This window comes from Fulmarus glacialis, unplaced genomic scaffold (genome assembly GCF_000690835.1).
Source record: "Fulmarus glacialis isolate BGI_N327 unplaced genomic scaffold, ASM69083v1 scaffold1619, whole genome shotgun sequence".
NCBI lineage: Eukaryota > Metazoa > Chordata > Aves > Procellariiformes > Procellariidae > Fulmarus > Fulmarus glacialis.
The window spans coordinates 42,543-62,356 of record NW_009231193.1 but is presented as its reverse complement, the minus strand read 5'-3'; the positions used below and the strand labels follow the sequence as shown (position 1 = coordinate 62,356).

The following is a 19,814-nucleotide window of genomic DNA, read 5'->3' as shown; positions in this document are numbered from 1 at the left end:
CATCAATTTAGATTAGTAGGTCTGTAGGTATTTGCACAGCGAGTCTGAACTCCTCCCCCTCTCTCTCTCCGTCTTTCCTGCACCGCTCGCTCATGAGTGGGAATGAACTCTGGCAACAACAGCAGAAAAGAGGAAAGGGGGAAAAAAGTACTATTTCTGTGACACTATGTTCTTTTCTAGGAGTTGAAGCCAGGAGGCAGGATCAGCTTAGTTGTTAGAAAACAGCTCCTCTCTGTCTATAAAGTAGGGGAGAAAAAAAGAAGGCGAGAAAAAGAATGGTTTGACAGGGAAATTTCTCCCTATACCAGTTTTTCAAGCTACAGTCTGAAGACATTTTGCAACAACTAAACAAAATAATTCAAGACACAAACACCTAGCCAGGGACCTGCTCCTTACTGTCAGTAGGCACAGAGAAAAGACACTTGGACTAGCATGTCTGCAGCTCAGGTTCACTGGTTTTGTCGTCATCAATACTTTTCCTTGTAACCCCAAAAACCATGCTTCTGCCAAAACAAAAGATCTTAAACATAAGAAACTCTCTTTTTTCCACCAAAATCCCCAAACATCAAACAATACAAGCAGCTGAGGGTCCCTTAAATTCAAAACAGTTGAGAAGCACAATCCTACCTGGTACACTCTATTGTATGTTGTCAGAAATCCAGTTTTTAAAAAAGAAGCAAGACACCAGCTTTCATGCTTTCCCTTCCACAGATATTCCAGTGGAAGCCACTTACTATAGAGAAGCCTGTTACATATAATTAGGTTTTTCTTTAACTTCCCAAGGACCCAAACTGCCTGGTAAGAGCTGTGTAAAAGATCTTTTTCTCCAACAGAGAATGCTTAGATTATCAAATTGCTCTAAGATTGCATGCCACCTCCTTGTACTCCAGATATATTCAAAACACTACATCCATATTGGAGAGCAGTATGTTGTCACCAGGAGATTGTGAGTATCTCAATCAGCCGTTTAGAATGTTTTTGCACCCTAGACCACTGCCAAGCCATCAAATTTCTTGTGGATCAACATGCAAACATATTTTGATCAAAAAAAGGTGATATGTTTTTGCTGCACTACAACAGATCATTTATGCATCAACCAACTGGCGCCTCTGGGCGGTGTTCAAATCAGTGCTGAAAGGTAGTGCAGTCGTGTTGAAACTGGATTAGGTAACACCTCTGGCTCTCCCAAGCTACAAACTGGGAAAGCATGCAGTAGCTTTTCTGTTGTCACAGAATACTGTGTCTCAAAATTTAATGCAACCATGTCTCACAAGGGTTATCAGAGGTTCATCCCGTATCACACTTCCTTGTCCACAAACAGCAAGGAATTTACTGAAGTCTTAAAACTGAAGATGGATTCTTCTGCCTGTAGCACTTCAGCTGTCCTCTGACTTAACAGCAACCTAAACATTTTCAAGGTTTGAAGGCAAGTTCAAGTGAAATAGGTTCAACACAGGAGCTTGGCAGTACGAATCTCTGGAATCCAACAAGTGCACTGAAACCTTCAGGGCTGGCATGCTGAAACTTTTAAGTATTTAAATGCAATTTCTGGACTATAAAAAGACATGACAAATAGTGATAATTCATAAGCTTCAGTTTTGGCAATAACAGTTTTCATAAGATTCGTAAGATTTTGCAAAAGTCATTTCCACGTAAAGCATTGCTGATACTTCTACAAATGTGCATGCAGTCAACGATATAATTCATCTATGTGGTCAAGTGCAGATATCTGCACTTGGGGGCTAAAGCATGTAAGTGCAAAAAAAGTTACCTACCAAAAAAACCATGTGGGAAGAGTAGGTATGGACCGTATATGATTTTGAACTAAATAACAATCATGGGCTTTTTGTGTTCTTCACTACACAGGGCACAGCTTTACTTCGGTTAGCCCCAGTGACTAATGCTCTGGAGTGAGTACTCTAGTTCCTTCCCCACACTACTAACTATGGTCAAGTAGAATTGTCTCCACCCCACACTCGCGTACAGGTCCTGAAATACCTGAGGTCCTCTCACACTTCCTATTGAAAAAAAACTTCCAAGTTGTAGTAAAGTGTGTCTGTCCCGAGCTCATGCTGGAGCCGGCAGAAGGACCCTCTTTTCAGTTGGGAGGTTTCGCCTGCCCTATTACTGAAAAGCGGGAGGGAGTTACAGGCTTGAGTAAGCACAACAATCTGGCTTTGGCATACATCCCGAGATTAAACTGCCAGCACTTTTGTTCAAAAGAGCACTAAGTCTCGATGAAAGAGAGGTGTATGCGCAGTAGCTGCACTGAGTAACGTGAGAAAAACTGAAATTATTTCCACAGAAAGACAAGTCGCATGCCAGTTTCGCATTTTAACTCATCAGTTTACTCTGAAACTTCTGAGTTATGGAAAGAAAAGAATGATTTAACACAATTTAGAAGGGTTTAAATAACAAAAGATGAAGGAGACAAAAATTATGCTCAGACAAAGTTATTTTATTATTCTTACAATTTAAAAAATAAAATTAGCCAATGTTGGCACAGCTTCCACTACACGGCAAAAGAAAACAACCTTTTTTAAATAAATTTTGGAACAGGGAAAACAATCTCGGGATAATACTACATGCCATTCTCTTGAAACCAAAGTAAATAGTTCTTTTTTTCCCTGAATATGCATTCAACTCAAACCTAAAAATATATTAGACCAATAAAGTTACTTTACTGAATTAATGTGCAGCAAAAAAGCAAATCAAAGAAAGTATGTAAACAATTTATGTCTGGAAGTAAGGAGTTTGTTTCATGATGATTCATCATCTTTTTCTCTAATTCAACTTCCTAAGATTTTTCCATCAAGCTCTCTAAGGGCTAAATTCCACATGGAGAAACACATGAGTGTCTTGAGATCGAGAAGTGCAACATTAGCAGTTCCTTGTCAGTTGGCATCTTGTTCTGCAGTGGGAGAGACTCATGAAGGGCTCCCCAGACGTCTCACACGATTTAACTTTTGTCATCATCATCATCTCCCCAATTAATTGCACTTGTTCCTTCAACCAAAGTAACTGGATTCTTAAACAGAAGTTTGGATATCTGATTGCATTTTGGTTGGACGGTAGAAGTTCTGGCACCACTGTCATTCTTTAATCTAAAAATATAAGCAAATGGAGAAAACCCTATGGTGAAAAATGAAGTACTAAATGTAAAATGATCACCGCTTTTTTCAACATGACATTATTAGCTGTGGAAAAAATAATTCATTTTGCTCTGAAATTCTCTGGAACAAAATCACAAGTATTAAAATAGTAATTCCCAAATAACAATCAAAGAGTTATTTAGTCCCCAATTCTACAAACATTGGGCATCATAGATCTAAAGTAGAACCCCATTCACTTCAAGTTAAATTTAATGAAAAATGGGTGCAAGATTAAAGCCTTAATTCTGGATCCTATTTAAGACCAGACAGACTGTTAAAGCTCCATAAGGCCCAGAGCCTCTGACAGACCTAGTACATCATTCCTATGCACACAGGGAGAAGCCAGAAATTCTCATGCTCTAGTTCCAAGTTTTGACATTAAATGACTCAGCTTTAAGTCTCAGTACCAGAACTTGGTTAATGTGACTAAATTGCTCTCCCTCAGGCCTAGAATTAGAACTTAAATTCTTATCCAAACATCATAGCAAGATTTTTTTAAAGTGACAGATAGAGGGACATTAGTATTTTTTGCTCCTAATAAAAGGCAAAACATTTATATTTAGCCCCACAGCCTTTGCTTCCTCTCACTTACACAGGATCAGAGAATGTCTATAGGCATCGGTAAGCATCAAATGTACAATTGTCTTTAACGCTAACTGAAAAAGATCTGGGACCCAAACTAGCCACAGTAAAAAATGGCCAACACTTCTTATTTACAAACTACTTCCGGTATATTTATACAGACAATTAGATTTCAGAAAGACTGATGTATGTTAAAACAGTGAAGGGTTATTTTTTAACTCAAGAGGGGGAAAAATGCACAACATCCAAAAATTCTAAATAGAGTAATTTTTGCTCCTAATAAATTGAACAGAACCATGACAAGTTTTCCTCACATCTTGCTGAAGCACTGTCTCTTTTTCAGCAGAATAAATTCACTTTTTAGGCCAAAGGGTGTAAAACAGGTCTTAACCATAAAAACTAAATGCTCTGTGAAAGTTAACACCATTCCTTTACAGTATAGAAAGTCCGTTACAAAAATGCCATACCTCTGTGACAACTCCTGCAGCAATAGTGGAACCACTGTAGCGTAACATAAACCTCCCAAGCTCTTTAAAATCTTTATACAACTCTAGAGCAACAGGTCTTTGAGTTTGTAGTTCTATTACAGCATTCTGTCCTTTAGACAAGAACCTGCAGGTAAATAAGCAAAAAACTCTATTATAAATATATGCATGCATAAATGAAAAAGAGAACAGTGAACAAATGGAAAAAAATCAACTTAAAAAGCCAAAAGTATAATGATCAAGCTTGATTTCAAGTATAACCCAAGCCACCAGACTGAAAACTCATTTGCCTGGAGCATACCTTTTAAAAAGGCATCTGAGTTTTCTTTAAAAGCTTCTAGAGAAGCACATCCACCACAACATTTAGCAAATTGTTTTGAAGTTAATTATCTCATTAATACCTGTTTTTTCATGTCTAGTAGAAATCAAGTCTTGTTGCAAACCCAACGACTAAAGAGTCAATTCATTGCTCTGTAGCAGTCATGATTTCTCTTCCCATTACCTTTCAGCAACAATTTCAGCCATGCAACTTCTGGAAAAGGATTATTCTGATAACGTTGTATGTATCAAATAGCATTTCTACCCAAATACAGCTTTAAAATAGGGGGATGTTCCCATAGCTTAACTTGTATGGGAAGACTCCCTAAATCTCTTTTTCTCTGACCCACTGTCTAGTCGAGTTTATTTTAGACAGTAACCCATCTCCAGAATTATACGAAGGATCCCACGCTATTACAAGAACAAAAGAGATAACGTAAAAAACAAAACAAAACAAAACAAAAAACCCTAAAAAAAGTCCTTTAAGTGCAGGGCTGGTGATCTAGGATTCACTCCCAATTCTGCAAGTGACCTCAGGCAAGTTATTTTACTTCTCAGGTGCTCAGCATTTATCAAGTGGGCAGGAGGTTTTTCACTTTGTAAAGCGCTCTGAAATCTGAACATGAAACCAGCTAAAACAATGAAAGTATATTCTTATAAACACATTATTGCTTCATAATAGAACCTGCTTGATATACCGTATATTAATCAGAAATCAACCATTTCTTGAGTAATTATTAACTAGTCAAAACACTTACTTAGGTTTTTGCTTTGTCACTTCACCAGTGCTTTTGTGCAGGACACTCAACAGTCTTCTAATAGTGGCAGGTTCACTTATGGTTTGATAGTGTAAAAGCACCTAAAAGTATTTTTTCCAGTTATTAAACACTCTACAATAATCAGAAATCCTACGTGTTAATACTTGAAAATAACAACTTCTTTTAAGACTGATTTTTTAAACAAATACTTATAAAACTTCTCTCACAGGAGTTCTCTGCCTCACATTCAGTAACTGTTCCTAGTTCCTAAACTTTGTGATTTCTACAGATATGACGCAAAGGTCACGAATTAATTCATCATAAATACATTCTTCTTTCTCAAGTGTTTTGCTTTTGCCACTTCAGTGCAGTTCTGTAGCACAAACTGATATTTTATTTATTTTAAAAGGTATCTTACAACTAAGATTGTACTCCTACAAGGCATGACTTTTCTAAAGGCCAGCCTAGCCTGACTGTGGTGGAACTCACGTTCTCTGAAATGGCTCAGCTATGTATTAGAAGCCAGCAAGAATATGCACAAGCAGCCACAATAGCCCCTTACATCCTCTTCAAATGATAGAAAAGGTTCTGTCTGTCTGGTTCTGGAAAGACAGAACCACTTCTGGATGCTAAATGCCTCTCATATTCGAGGGATCGAACATGGAGAGGAAAAGCCCTGAGCAACTTGTAATGAACACAGGAACTTTGTTCACAGAGACTTACAGGAAATCCTTTAGTGATTGGAACCTCAATACTGAAGATGAGAACCCGAGCTCTGAAACGAGTGCAAACTTTAATGGGTTCCTTGGGATCACAAAATACGCAGCCAACACTACAAGAGAGGAGAACAAAAGAAACTGATATATATCCTGACATACAAACATTTATCTATGCACTGGAAAAAGATAAATATTTAAGACAAGCAAAGCAAAGACAATACCTCTTTGATATAACCTGGAAGGGAGGAAAAAAAAGTCAGGAACACCATATTAAAGCCTGTAACAAAATTAATTCCTAGACAATGTTTACGGTATTTTGCGGGTATGCACGAAGAGGTCTGTCTAGTTCAGTGAACAATTACGTCCATTGCTAATCAGTTTCTAAAAATGTCACTGTTTCCTGTGCGTAGGTACTTTGAAGAATTAGACTTTCACTCAGAGATTAATTGTTCCAGATCAATAGCATAAAATACTGCAGGGTGCCCAAAATTGCAGGGCTGCTGCCTGTAACTCAACTATTTTGTGTATAAAGGAACATCGTGATCAGGAGTCTCAAAACTTAAGCTCTCAGCAGCACTCATTTCCAAAAAACTCTACATGGAGTCACAAGAAAGCAGCTGCTCATTACAAGTCAATAAGGTAAACTAGACACAGCTTTTTCACAGTGGCTAGTTAGCCATCTAAAATGAAAGGAAAATTAATCCCACCCAGAAAAACATGACTGAAGAGAACAAACAGCATGATTAAATGTATAAATCAGATGTAATCAAATTTCCTCAATACCTAGAGGACTTAAAGCCTCATACCTTTTCTGGACAAATCTAACATATCTCCAAAAGATGAATGACATCAAGGTAACGAATTGACTCAAGCCTTCATTCAACAAGTAGAACAAGACTTCCCCCCCTTCCCCCCCCCATTTACCACAGAGAATCACACCCCATTACGAAATGGCAATACAGAAAAGCCTGTACTTTTCCCTTAAAAGCAGAGCATAAATTTTCAAAGCTATCAATGCAAGGAGTTTTTCAAACAGTAGCTTGAAAGTTTGCTGTCTGAAGTCCAACTGGAATGTAAAGAAGCTGTACAAATCATGGATCCAATTTTCTAGCCTGAACAACAACTGACACCTAAAAGCTTAGCATGAAACCTATAGACTGAAAAAGACACAAAGAGATTTGCTGTGTCTCACTGAATGTACCAGACCCCCAAAAAAAGGGTCAGCAGAACATTTACCAAAACGAATGTTACAAGCAGCCGAATGTGTTGAATAAACAATTTCCATCAATTCCACTTGTCCATATTTACTTATTGGTACACAGTGCCAGTTGTTTGGATGTGTCTTGTTAGAATTATTTATGATTCGATAAGCTCTTAAAAAATATTCTGTTTTATTTAGCAGTAAGGATTTACTTAATTCAGCAATTAAAATGTCCAAGGACAAGTCTTAAAGAAAAAGGCTTTGAAGGTTACCAGTGTCAGCACTAGGGCAAAGTATGAAAACTAACAGTATTCTTCTGAGGTTGCCGTTGTAAATGTGGCAGATGTTTCCAACGTTTGTACACGCAAGCCAGGTGATAGGCATCACTTTGGTTTTAAATATCTTGGTAGCCACATCATTCTTCAAGTAAACCGCTGATTATTAAGTGTAATAGTTATAAAGCTTTTCATTAAAAACAAACCGTTACTTAGACTGAAACCCGGTTTTGCTCACTTGATTTTGATGATATCCATGCCGGTCAAAGTGAGACTAACGTGATCTCCTGCTGCAGCCCAATCAACTGGTTCATCGTGCAGTGTGATTCCTGGAAATGAGTAAGAACAGAACCTCACAGTGAAGTACCTAGGTTCTGAGCTACAAACAAACAGCTCTGTTTGGGCCATTTGTGCTTCATCAGCCATTACTCATCAATTTTCAGTATGAATGGATTGAGAGTAAAAGCTTTTTAACTGAGAAGACTGAGGAAGCTTTTTTTCCCCCTTGGTGAGGACTCACTATTCTCTCACCCCACCCTGCACAATAACATGGCTTTATTTAAGCCAGAGGAGGGGACCTGGCATTTGTCACACAGCGCAGATGACGCAGTCCTGAAAATGCCGTAGTACTAATATCTCCGTATCTGCCCCACCCATCCTTTGAGGCACACGCACGCCCTAGACCGCATCTTTCATATACTTTAATGGTACTATGTCAACTTTCATTTACCTTAAGTGGGTTCGCTAACTCTTTCATAAAAAAGTGTAACCGATGCCCTTCGTTTACAACATCGCGTCTATTAGAAAGCATCTTTAAAAGTAATTTTATTCGGATTTTGATGTATTTTAATCACTTTAAAAGATAACCTGGCTGGTGGGCAAGGACAAAACTAATTGCTTCTGACTTAACATTCTGAAGTTTCTGATAGACACCAAGAAGGAAAGGAAAAAAACCCACTTTTTAGAAATACTGCATACATTTATAGGATCTAGTTCTATTTTGCTACAGATTATATTTATTGTCAAAAACATGCCAGAAAGTATGATTCAACTACATGCACATTAAGTACTATTTTTTAAGCAGTGTTGATTATTATTTCACATATACATGTCATTCTCACAGAATAAGTGAAACTCAGCCTCTTGAAATGAAAAATTGGAATCCTAATGTGCACATCAGCTTTAGTAACTATTGTATGATAAATTAAATTATCTCTTCTTTACATTAAATATAAATAATACATGCTTAATGAACTAATACTCCTAACCTTCACCTGCATTTCAGCCATATGAGAGGCAGTACAAAAGAAAAATCATAGAATTGGGGATACTCAGACAAAATACATCTTTTTCCATGCTACTTCCTCCACTCCCAAAACAGAGGAGTGACTACAGTGGTCTGATACCCATATTCATCCATGTTATTGTAAAATTCCTGTGCATGCAAACAATGTGCATACAACCGTATAAACAGGCACACTGAAGAGCTTCCCAAATTAACACTGAATGGGCTGGTTCTGGAACAGAACAGGACAGTTGAACCAGCACATTGCTGAATTCAGGCTAAATAGTTAGATACAGAAACCTATTAATTTGAGGGCTTAATTTTTTATTCATTGGTCAGTGTAGGAAAATAATAATTTTATCTTTCTGTTTGCATATAAAACAAAAACAACTTTGCAGTACAAAGACAGCGAGCTTAATCAGGAAACAGCTAATTACGTAATGTTTTGACTTAGCTATTCCTCTTTTCAGAAATCAAATGTATTGAAATTTAAATGCAATTTTCTTCTCTTTTGTGGTTGCTCAGAACAATTATACCCTGGAAGTTTGTATATTATGAAAGGATCAGTGACAAATCTCACGAACATTAAACAGCAGAGACTTAATTCTCAAGCTTTTTCACATCTAATTCATAAGATTAATTTCTAAAGGCTGTTCAACATCCTCACACTTCCTAACAGTAGTAACACTCCACAGCAAAGCTGAATATTAATGATCCCTGTACTGCATATTTTTATAGACATCGCTGGAACTCAGATGTTTTTACAGGTTCTTCATAAAGCAATGTCAAAAGTCATGAGGCTATAACATTTGGAATATCTGATATGGTAAAAAAAAGTAAAAAAAAAAAACAACCATGCAAGATTTCACATACTCTTCATAGACATATTTATACAGACACAGTCACATCTAAAGAAATTCGTTTCATGCCTTCACATTTTATGTTTGACAGTTAGTATCAGTTTGACAGTCTGTTACCATTTCAGTAACTGCTTCTAGCCCAGTATTGACCTGAAAGTAAACACGCTTCTGAAGACTGTACCTTTTGCAGTGCAAGTTTCATTGGGAGGCATTGCCAAAAGTCGTTCTCCAACTTGAATATAGCCTGCTTCTATTTTACCAGTCACACAAAATCCTGATCCTTGGTCTGTAATAAACAGAGTAATAATTTCAGAAGACTTCCTAATAAGGTCAATTTCCCATCACAAGTTAGCCCTTCAGCAATGCATAGGTAAGTTTTTAATATAACGAAGATGGGGTTTTTTCCCCCCTCAGTAGAGTGTTCAGTACTTGCAAGTTAGCCAGCTGTGCATCATAATGAAAATGAAACATTAAATTCAAAACCTCTAGATCTTATGTTTTTCAGAACTAAGGGAGAAATATCCTTCTTTAAACAAAGGTAGGTACATGATGAAATATTTTTTAGTTTTTCAATATTAGATTAAGCCCCTTCATTTGTAGCAATTTTATTTAATTCAGCACTTTCTCACTACAATTACAGATAAAAAAACATACCGCAGACCACTCAAAAATTCTCATGCATACAGGTGCAAATTCCTATGCCATTTACTGTTTAACTAAGTCAGAACCCTACATGCTCTCTCTGCATATTACTTTTACTCCTGGAAAGTCAAAGATTGATTCAGTCCTATTTAATATGAGGAGCTACTGTAATTGTGGATGACTTCAGTATTTCTGAATAAAAGATCTGCAAAGTTTTTCTTCAATGTCCTAATACTCTGTTCATTATTTGAATGATATGTCAGTTATTTTCAATATATGTCCTACACGTGCACATTTATGCACATACACCTTAAGAAAAGCCTCATCTCCTTAGCATGTGTTTGCAGATGTATTTAAAAAGAATCTCTGAAATGATTCTACAATGACATTTTCAGTATCCATTCAAACAACAAATATACCTTTTGCTGAACATTAGAATTCAGTGATAAGCAAGCATCTTAGTATTTTGTGTGTCACATTAGATTAAACACTTAATTTAAAGCTGAATTCAAAAGAGCAAGTTGACCTCAAATCTTGAGGTTACATACTACCAACTTGCTCTTTTGCGTTCATCACCATTATTGATGAATGCTTCCATCTATCTAGCTAGAAAAATATTACCAGTATAGCTGCAAGCTAATTTCCCCCTATTCATTCCAGCAAATGAGATGAATACAGTCAATTAACAGATGACATCGGATGTCAAAAGAACAGAAAACTGGAGAAGCAGATACTTGCTAGAAAAAGAATCTCCAAGTCATGGTACAAATACCACCTCAATATGGTACACAAAAGAACCTGAAGCTGGCTCTGCAAGCACTTGCAGGCAACCAGAAACATGAACTGGTTCCAGGTTCCCAACCACTCCCACGCACAATCAAGAACCATTTCTCTTTTTTTCACATCATCACTAGCTCTGGCTTGGTAAACCAGTGTGGTTTTTGAAGCCCTCTCCCATGCTGATTGCTTCCTGCAAAGTGTCAAGTTCCTTCAGCTCCCCATGAGATCAGTGCAAGTACAAAATGGATAAGGGGGGACAGAATCAGGGCATAAAAATTGGCCTGACTTCTGTGTATCGTGGTACTTGGGTTCTGCCAGGACATGTTCTTTGTCCTCAAGATTTGGCTGCTGTATAAGGCTTTTCTAAAGTCAGGTCAAGTCATACCCTAGACAGCATTATCATATGGTAAGTGGGGACTGATGCAGCGGTGAAGGAATTTGCAGGGACCACTTGGATCAGGAGAGGGTTTGCCTGGAGAGAACATTGGGAGGGCTATGGAGGACAACAGCTAAAACCAGGCTGAGGTAGATGAATCATATGTGTGGGCAAACTTACTAAAGAAAGGGGTTTTCCAAACTATGTAAGAGTACACACAGCATTCTCACTTTTTATACACTTCTATGGAAAGCTCCTCCTGAGCATGCACAGGCACTGGAACAGAGCTGAGAACAACTGTTGCTTCATGTACTCATACCTGCAGCTACTTCCTCTGGTGGCATCCAAGTTAATTAAGTTTTAAGATCACAAGGTAGGAAAAAATAGCCTAAAAAACACCTAAAAGGCCACATTTAGTGATAAACCCTGTATATGTAAATTGAGTCCCTTCCAAAGCCATTTTTTTTTTGCATAATTTAGCAAAAAATCAGACTTTTCCACAGAACAGATTTAGTCAAAATTGCTCATTTTGTGGAACTTAGCTCAACACAAAAATGATTATTGCAACAAAAAAGTTATCATAATATTTTGAAAGGTCTCAATCAATAATGCTAACACACTTTCCCACAGCTCACAAAATTAAAAAAGAAAAAAAAGTAACACAGTAACGGCCTAGATGATGAAACTAGTGGTAACATACTAGGGTAAATTCTCATGCCAGGTTTCAATATTTAACATTATGGCTTCAGTACCTTAAGTCAGCTAACCAAGGGCATGTACAGCGTCTAATGTTTTCTCAAAGACCACATGAAAATTGCACAAAACTGATTTTTTCAATTACAATCAGTATATCTGGTTTGTTTGTACTTCCCCTATAAACACCCTATATATAAAGTAAAATTTCTTTTAAAATATGAATTTCAATAATAATATTTGATTAGAAGTATTTACAACATTTCAAATCATGCTGTTATTTAGTTTGCAACATTTCTCAAGGGACCAACAGAACGTTTCAAATGGGATGAGTGTTACAAACCTTATTTCTTCTAAATTACCTGTAAATGTAAATGCATTTAACTGAAAAAAATATCAAGTTTACCATGAAAATCTTAAGGGCTCAAGGCAGTCTATTTTCTCCAGACAATGGGAATAAGAACTAGTTATAGTTACGTGCTGTCCATATCTCTATTAGTGCTAGGGAATAGCTAGCTGCCTTTCATTAAATCCTTGGCTGGTTGTAACAGTCTAACCACCACCACCCTTTTCTTCCACCTCACCCCCCAAATTTTTATATGAAAATGAAGGAATTTATCATTATTTACAGCTACAACAATGAGCATAAAAGGAACAAGTCAAACTTTTTTAAAATCTGGGAGTGGAAGGTAAAAGAGCCCAAAGTCACACTCGTGAAAAGTTTGAGAAACATTCATTTAGGCAACAAGAAACAGTTTGGGAAAAAGAAACTCCCAAATTCTGTGCCACAGAACCATCAACTCATTACATAGCCAATTAGCTGGTCATGCAGATTTTCTTCCTCAATTTCTTTTCCAGTGTGTTTCTTCTTCAGCGGTACTATCTAAAATTCGATAAAGAACAGTGCTTGAAAACTTACTATTCCCGTTCAAGACTACTGATACACATAAAGCTCCTACTTTAAGTATTATTTTTACATCATTTTTCAACACTTGTGTTAAATATCAGTGAAATGATGGTGAAAATATTATAAAAAACAACCAACCTTTAAAGACATCAGCAACACACAATCTGAATGGTTTATCAATTGATCTCTGTGGTGGCTTGAAAGAATCTGCAAATAAATTGATAAGACCTTTTAGAATTTCTGTATGCAATAACTATCTTAACAACTTCTCACTTAGGGATATATCAACTATATTGCATTCCAAAGACTTTGTCCCACATTTCCCCCAAAATAAGTTTTGAAATACAAAGGACTAAGATATATTAGTTTTTAAATGAGGAAAATTGCACTCACCAATTTGCTCTAACAAACACTTTCCTTTATACCACTGTGTGAGGTCACTTGACTGACCCCTTGTGACCAGATTTTCACCACCAAGGCCACTTGTTGGGATATAAGCCACATCTGATTCCTAATTAAGAAAACAAACAGAAGTTAAGCATACATTAACAACAGGATCTTCTAGCAGAAGCAATAGGTGCATTTTTTCAATATTACACATCTAAGCTATAAAAAAAAACAGTTGGCACATTCATATTTCCCCTGGAGATGGCAGATTACTTGGTGGATCCATTTCCTTTCTGTTTACCTCCTGCCTGATCACAGTGCTCCGACAAAGAGTTGGAGATATTTAAACATGATTATAGCAACATTAACAACTAGAAACTGAGTTCAGGTAACAAACTCCAATTCTATATCTGACAGGCAAAACTTTCGTTTGAATTACTGGTTTATGCATAGGGATTTCAGGAAAGCCACAGATAGTCCAAATGGATAGTAGTTGGAACTGAGGAGATGCGAGAACAACAGTCAAGAATGGCAAATGGAGAGTGTTCTTATGAGTTCATAATTCACACTGACACCTGCTCTGGTATAAAACTCTACCGTCATTCATATAAAACTGAACATTAAGATAGACGATCCTTGGTCTGTTCTGCTTTGTAGACAACAATCCCAAGAAACCACAAATGAGGCGAGTGCCCCAAAGATTCAACAGACCTAAAGAAAGATGAGGACAGAAAGAGTATTAAAAAACAGACTAACCTTATCCAGGGCTCAATGTACACCCTACCAGTAAGAAAAGGAATCTGCTATACTTTGTGCACATAGTAGTAGCAGGGAAGTGACACAAAATAACCTGACTGTAAGAAAAGCTCATCCTACCCAAATGCCTGAACAAAGCAACAAAGACCTCAGAAATTTACATTACCTTAAAGCCAGCTTGTTTAAGAAACTGGCCAAGCTTACTCGTAATTTCCTGAAATCTTTCCTGTTGCCAATTGACCTAAAATAGAAAACAGATTATGATAATAAAATTGCAGATTTTTAACCATGACTCGAGCATACAGCTGCATGTCATCAACTCTGTAGTACCAGTAGGTGTATAAATATTTATAAATATGAGACTTCCAGGTGGATTCATAGTTGAATACATAAGAGCATACACATTAACAATTACTGATAGCAAACAACACACCACTTAACTTGCAAGCCCCTTTAGTTTGATTTGTCCTTGAACAGCACTTTTTTTTTTTTTAAAGTTTACACAAAATTCAGATTCAGCAACAATATCTACAACACAGTAATAATCTAAAACACAACTAATAATTTTAACACACCTTACAGGTTTAAATAAAGCTCCTGGGGTCTTGACCTGAATGACCATCAAAACACCCTTGCAGATGCCACTGGGTTAACTGCTTATGTGAGATTTTCACAAGTACAAGAGGGATCCCTACTCATTTTAGCACCAAAACTATCCTTTTGTGTGCTTTGAAAACACACCCATAAATAAAAAGTATTGTAAGGTCTAAACACAAGAGACAGAGATGAGAATCAAAGAAAGAAACAGTACTTTATTATTAGTTTCACAATATTGATCCATAAACTTAGGGTCCACAATTCTAGATGGAAGCCCTTCAATTAAATGAAAAAATTAAGCGTGTACCTGGTCCATTTTATTGACTGCAACAGCTAGCTGTGTCACTCCAAGAGAGCGCACTAATAATCCATGTTCTCGAGTTTGTCCACCCGTCTCAAACCCTGCTTCAAACTCTCCTCTGCTAGCATCCACAACCAAAATAGCCACATCAGCCTAGATTAAAAAAAAATACAATCAAAAGTGGTTAAGAGGTGGAAATAATCTGGGTAAATATGTCAATCAGCAACACTTCACACAAAATGTACTTTACACGGGAGGAATCTTGATGAGCTTCGAATGTAACTGAAACTGCTCAGTCCTATCTGTGTCATGCCCACTTCGGTGAGATATTATGGCATTATGTCATGTCATGTCATAAACCACCATTTTCTGTTAAATACAAGCCAACTCTTGCTTTTGGGAACCTGTCCTCCTCAAACTACCTACTATGGATGGGCTGCACAGACCTCAAGTGGACAAAAGCAGCCCATGCTCCAGAAGCTTAAGAACAGGTATGAGCAAAATGTCCAGTTCTCCCTGCCTCAGTCTGGACACCTTCATAGTGAGAAGCTGCAAAAATTACAGATAAGTCACCTCACTATACAACTGGGACAACCGGTCGACTGCATGTGGGATGTGGATGCTTCACAGTCCACTCAGCACACTGGAGCATGCCAAAATCACAAGGTGGAAAAGACGAAGTAGCCTATTTTATCATCTAGGCAAACTCTCTGCCACAGCATTAAGACCAAACAGGTATCACACAGTCTACAGCACTGCACAAAAGTCAGCATGTAAGCACAGGCAAAAACCGCAGGTTTTGCTGTTAACCTTAAATGCTGCTAATATTTCTTCTACTTTTCCTGCTTTGGTAAGTAACAGCCAGTTAGACCATCATCATGTATCAAGCAACGGCAACAGATGTGAACAATAAAGGTACTGCTGTCTAGAGACAGGTGTAAGACAATTTCACAGGACTCATGAGATGGACATAATGGAAAGAGAGAGGAGAAAAAGTGGTACTTTCTCCCTTTCCTTACATGCTTATGCTTCAGGATGCCAGGAGAAGGAACAGAGACAGCACATTGTCCTGGCTCTGAATTCCCCTCGCCTTGTCCTAGGCGTGAAATCCCCACAGCTCATAAAGAGACGGCGCAAGCGTGAGAACGGGAAAAGGATGAGGGATGAATTTCCCCACAGCTCTCAGCCTCAGAAGTGCATTGCGGTGAACTTCTCCATCAAAAGAAGGACATCCTCTATTTTCAAATTATAAGAACCGTGCTTCAGGACTCATGTGAATTAACCATATGTATCAAAGACCAGATCCTGGCCCTGATAAAGCTGATCTGCATTTTGCATAACAGCAGTTGGGGATTCACCTCCTAACAGAATTCTCCACGATAAAAAGGCATCAGAGCCATTTCCACGTTTGCTTTCTTCCACCCATTGCTTCAGCGCTGAGCCTACTCTAATAGGCAACAGAAACTTGCAAGGTTTCAGTGATTCCTTAACAGGCTTCAGAATAGACCAGCCCCTCACCATCCTGAGAGCTGAGGGAACACAGAGATACCAAGTCTTATTTGGCCAGCCCCATCTTCTGCTGAACTGATGCAACTGCTGGTGGATCTGCAAGTCTTCTCTTAACACTTCTGACTGTATTACTTTTCCCCCCAAACACAAACCAATTTAAATTAAAGTTGTAAAGAAAATGGCATGGCTGAGTCGACATTTTCCACATTCTGAAACTAAAGATCCATTTCTAATTTTAAAACTCCTGAACTTCCTACAACATATGGTCCACAATATAGATGACTGTACAAGCTCTACACCATAATTTGCAAACTTCTGACTATTCTGCAGCCTAACCACTGGGTCACAACTTCTGAATTCTTACTCAGGCTCTGCTTCAGAGCTAGAGCAGAATTTGGGGCAAACCAGTCTTCCTACAGTATAGTTGTCTCTCTGTAAAATTATACTAACAGTACCCATCCTTACTGAGATCTTACGATAAAACTCACATTTCAGACTGTAATGACATGCACAAAGGAAAAATCTCTACACAGTAGCTTAGCTTCAGGAAAAAAAAAAATCTTTGATTACACCTCTACTTTGGAGAATCAATTCTACTATTCAAAAAAGAGTGCCTTTAAGTGGAAAAAAAGTCACACATTTTATGTCAAGTAACCACGTTATTCTCCACCCCCCTCTCATTTATTATATCTATAAATTAACTAACCTATATGAGCATGGTAAGTGCCATACTGAATTCAATGGGTAGTGCCCAATACTTTTGACTTTACCTACTGTTCCTAAAGCAAGTGGCACATAGTCTCTATTTCTAGGCAAATGTCCTATTGACAACACAGATGTATTCTGCACGAACTTTGTTATCTATGTTATGTTTTCTCATCCCATATAAAATACGTTGTTAAACAGAAGAACAAGCAGCCTTTTGTTTGACCTCTCCAAATCTTTTTTCTTTAAGCTCAAAACCACTTAAAATCTTTACCTACAAGACCATTTTCACAGAACTTCTTGTTGAATAGACATATGCCACATACGAATAGCTTTCAAAGCTCAACTCTGATTTTATCAAACTGCAACTTAGTATTCAAATTACTTCCCTCTAAGTAACTTAAATATAATAAAACTCTCCTCCAAAAAGTTTATATCCCAAAAAAAGAAAAGCAACTGCCTTCAAAGTTAAACACACACACATTCTTTTTTAAGTTTAGTAAACTCATGAAAACCTCTAAGATATCTTAGCACCATCAATGATTCCATTTCATCTTCGATTTTAAAAGAAGTAGCAAACCAATTTAAGAAAAAGATATCAATAATAAAGCTATACGAAAAAGAGGTTTAGACCATCTCTACCTGTGCAGCTCCTGTGATCATATTTGGAATGAAGTCTTTGTGGCCTGGAGCATCCATCAGTGTAATTACTTTAGTCTTTGTCTCGAATTTGGTCATACCCACATCCATTGTCACTCCCCTTAAACAAAGCATACATGCAATGCGCCATTAAAACTGCTTTGAGAGTTTCATAGAGATATAAAGTAAGCTATTAAAAACACAATCATGAAACTATACACTTCATAGCTTCCATTTGGTTTAGCCTGCACAAAAAAATTGAAAGAAACCTGCTTGCTGGAAAAGCAGACCTCTAGAGCTGCCTTTCAGTAACTCTAGTCACAAAGGGACTGCCTTACTCCATGTTCTTCAGTATCAGTCTACATTGTGAACGTTACCTTTCCAACCAGCAGAGCTTACAGGCTATGAAACCATGGGTGACAAGTGATTGTAAAAAATATAAACACATTAAAAAAATGCCTTTTTTTATTATTTTGTGAACACAGAATATCATGTCTTTAGCTTCCCATATAGTGTTCTTAAAAGCTTTTTCAGATTTTTTTTTTTAAATTAGCTTCACTGCTTCCCCATTACATATTTTTTCAATATGACAAAATTTAATTTTAAATTTTGTATTTCAAGTTATTAAAGGCAGTTTATAAAGAATACAAATATAATTTATTAATTTAATTAATTTATAGCTTTTATATTCAACATAATGCAAATCACATGTTATGAACTGACATTTCAATGCTTAGTTTATAATTCTGACACCCTTTCATAGAAAAATTTAACCTAGAACTTTCCGATACAACGATAACCAAACAGAGAAATTTGGCAGCAATAAACCAGTAAGGCAGCTTTAAATAAACTCGGCTACTAGAAGCATTCCGCATTGTAGTTCTACACTGCACTCCACAGCACAGAAGTATGTAAAGAAATACTCAACTTCTCTTTCACATTTCTTATAACCAAACAAGGATATTATTTTTTTCTTTTGATAACATGTACTCTTATAGACAAAGAAAAACATTTTCTAAGAAGTATTGAATAAATATCTTTAAACATTTAGAATATTCCTACCAAAGCACTATTAGTAGATTGATATTTCCTAACAAATGCTGTTCTTTCAGGGAAAAAAGGTTAGAAGATATTTCTACCTTTCTCTTTCTTCACCAGTTTCATCCAAGACCCACGCATAAGCAAATGAAGCTTTGCCAGCCTTCTTAGATTCCTGTTCATATTTGTGCATAGTTCTTTTGTTCACGTTTCCCAAAAGGTAGAGCAGATGACCCATCAAAGTACTTTTACCTGCATCAACATGTCCTATGGAGGGAAATAAATATTATATAAATGTTATTAATTTACACATTTTAAATACAGTACAAGGAGAAATATACTAAAACATATGAAAATCGTATGCACTAATCATGCTTATGCAATCCATAGAATTTCACAATCCTGTAAGATATAGATACAGAGAGACAGTTTATTGAAACAGTCAGTTAGCATGACAGCCATATAACAGCTCCAAAGTCATGCTAAAAAGAACACATTGCAAGAATGAAACCAAACCAAAGTACATTTTATTATACTGTCAAAAGGAAGCTAAGTCAACCTCACTGTCCTAGTCAAGGACATCTGAATGTACTCCCTCCAAAGAGTAACAGTCAAGCAGATGCGAATGAAAACAGTATGAGATCTCCCTTCCCTGGAGAGAGGACAGTTTTACTTCTGTATCACTTCCAGATCCAATCAACACAGTTTTTAATTTCTATGATTGTCAAAAATGTAATTTAACAGTATTACCTATTACCACCAAATTAAGCAGTTGCTTTCCTCCTTGTCTCTTCTCCAACTCTGCTTTCACATCTATTTGTGGTTTTGTCTTGCTTGACTTTTTTACTG

General features: G+C 37.0%; 1 protein-coding gene across 1 annotated transcript in view; it reads right to left on the bottom strand.

Moving 5' to 3' along the window:
- Positions 1-2,440: 2,440 nt before the first annotated feature.
- HBS1L (HBS1-like translational GTPase) overlaps positions 2,441-19,814 on the bottom strand; it is a gene marked incomplete at its 5' end in the record, with an annotated part of 56,945 nt that continues 39,571 nt past the window's right edge. Inside the window, 13 exons of the mRNA XM_009584468.1 lie at positions 2,441-3,104; positions 4,202-4,346; positions 5,296-5,396; positions 6,019-6,127; positions 7,729-7,819; positions 9,817-9,921; positions 13,172-13,240; positions 13,427-13,544; positions 14,343-14,417; positions 15,081-15,227; positions 17,931-18,048; positions 19,067-19,232; positions 19,716-19,814. The exon at positions 19,716-19,814 is cut by the window's right edge and continues 170 nt beyond it. Coding sequence (XP_009582763.1) covers positions 3,093-3,104; positions 4,202-4,346; positions 5,296-5,396; positions 6,019-6,127; positions 7,729-7,819; positions 9,817-9,921; positions 13,172-13,240; positions 13,427-13,544; positions 14,343-14,417; positions 15,081-15,227; positions 17,931-18,048; positions 19,067-19,232; positions 19,716-19,814 — 1,355 coding nt within the window. The remainder of the gene's footprint in view (positions 3,105-4,201; positions 4,347-5,295; positions 5,397-6,018; positions 6,128-7,728; positions 7,820-9,816; positions 9,922-13,171; positions 13,241-13,426; positions 13,545-14,342; positions 14,418-15,080; positions 15,228-17,930; positions 18,049-19,066; positions 19,233-19,715) is intronic.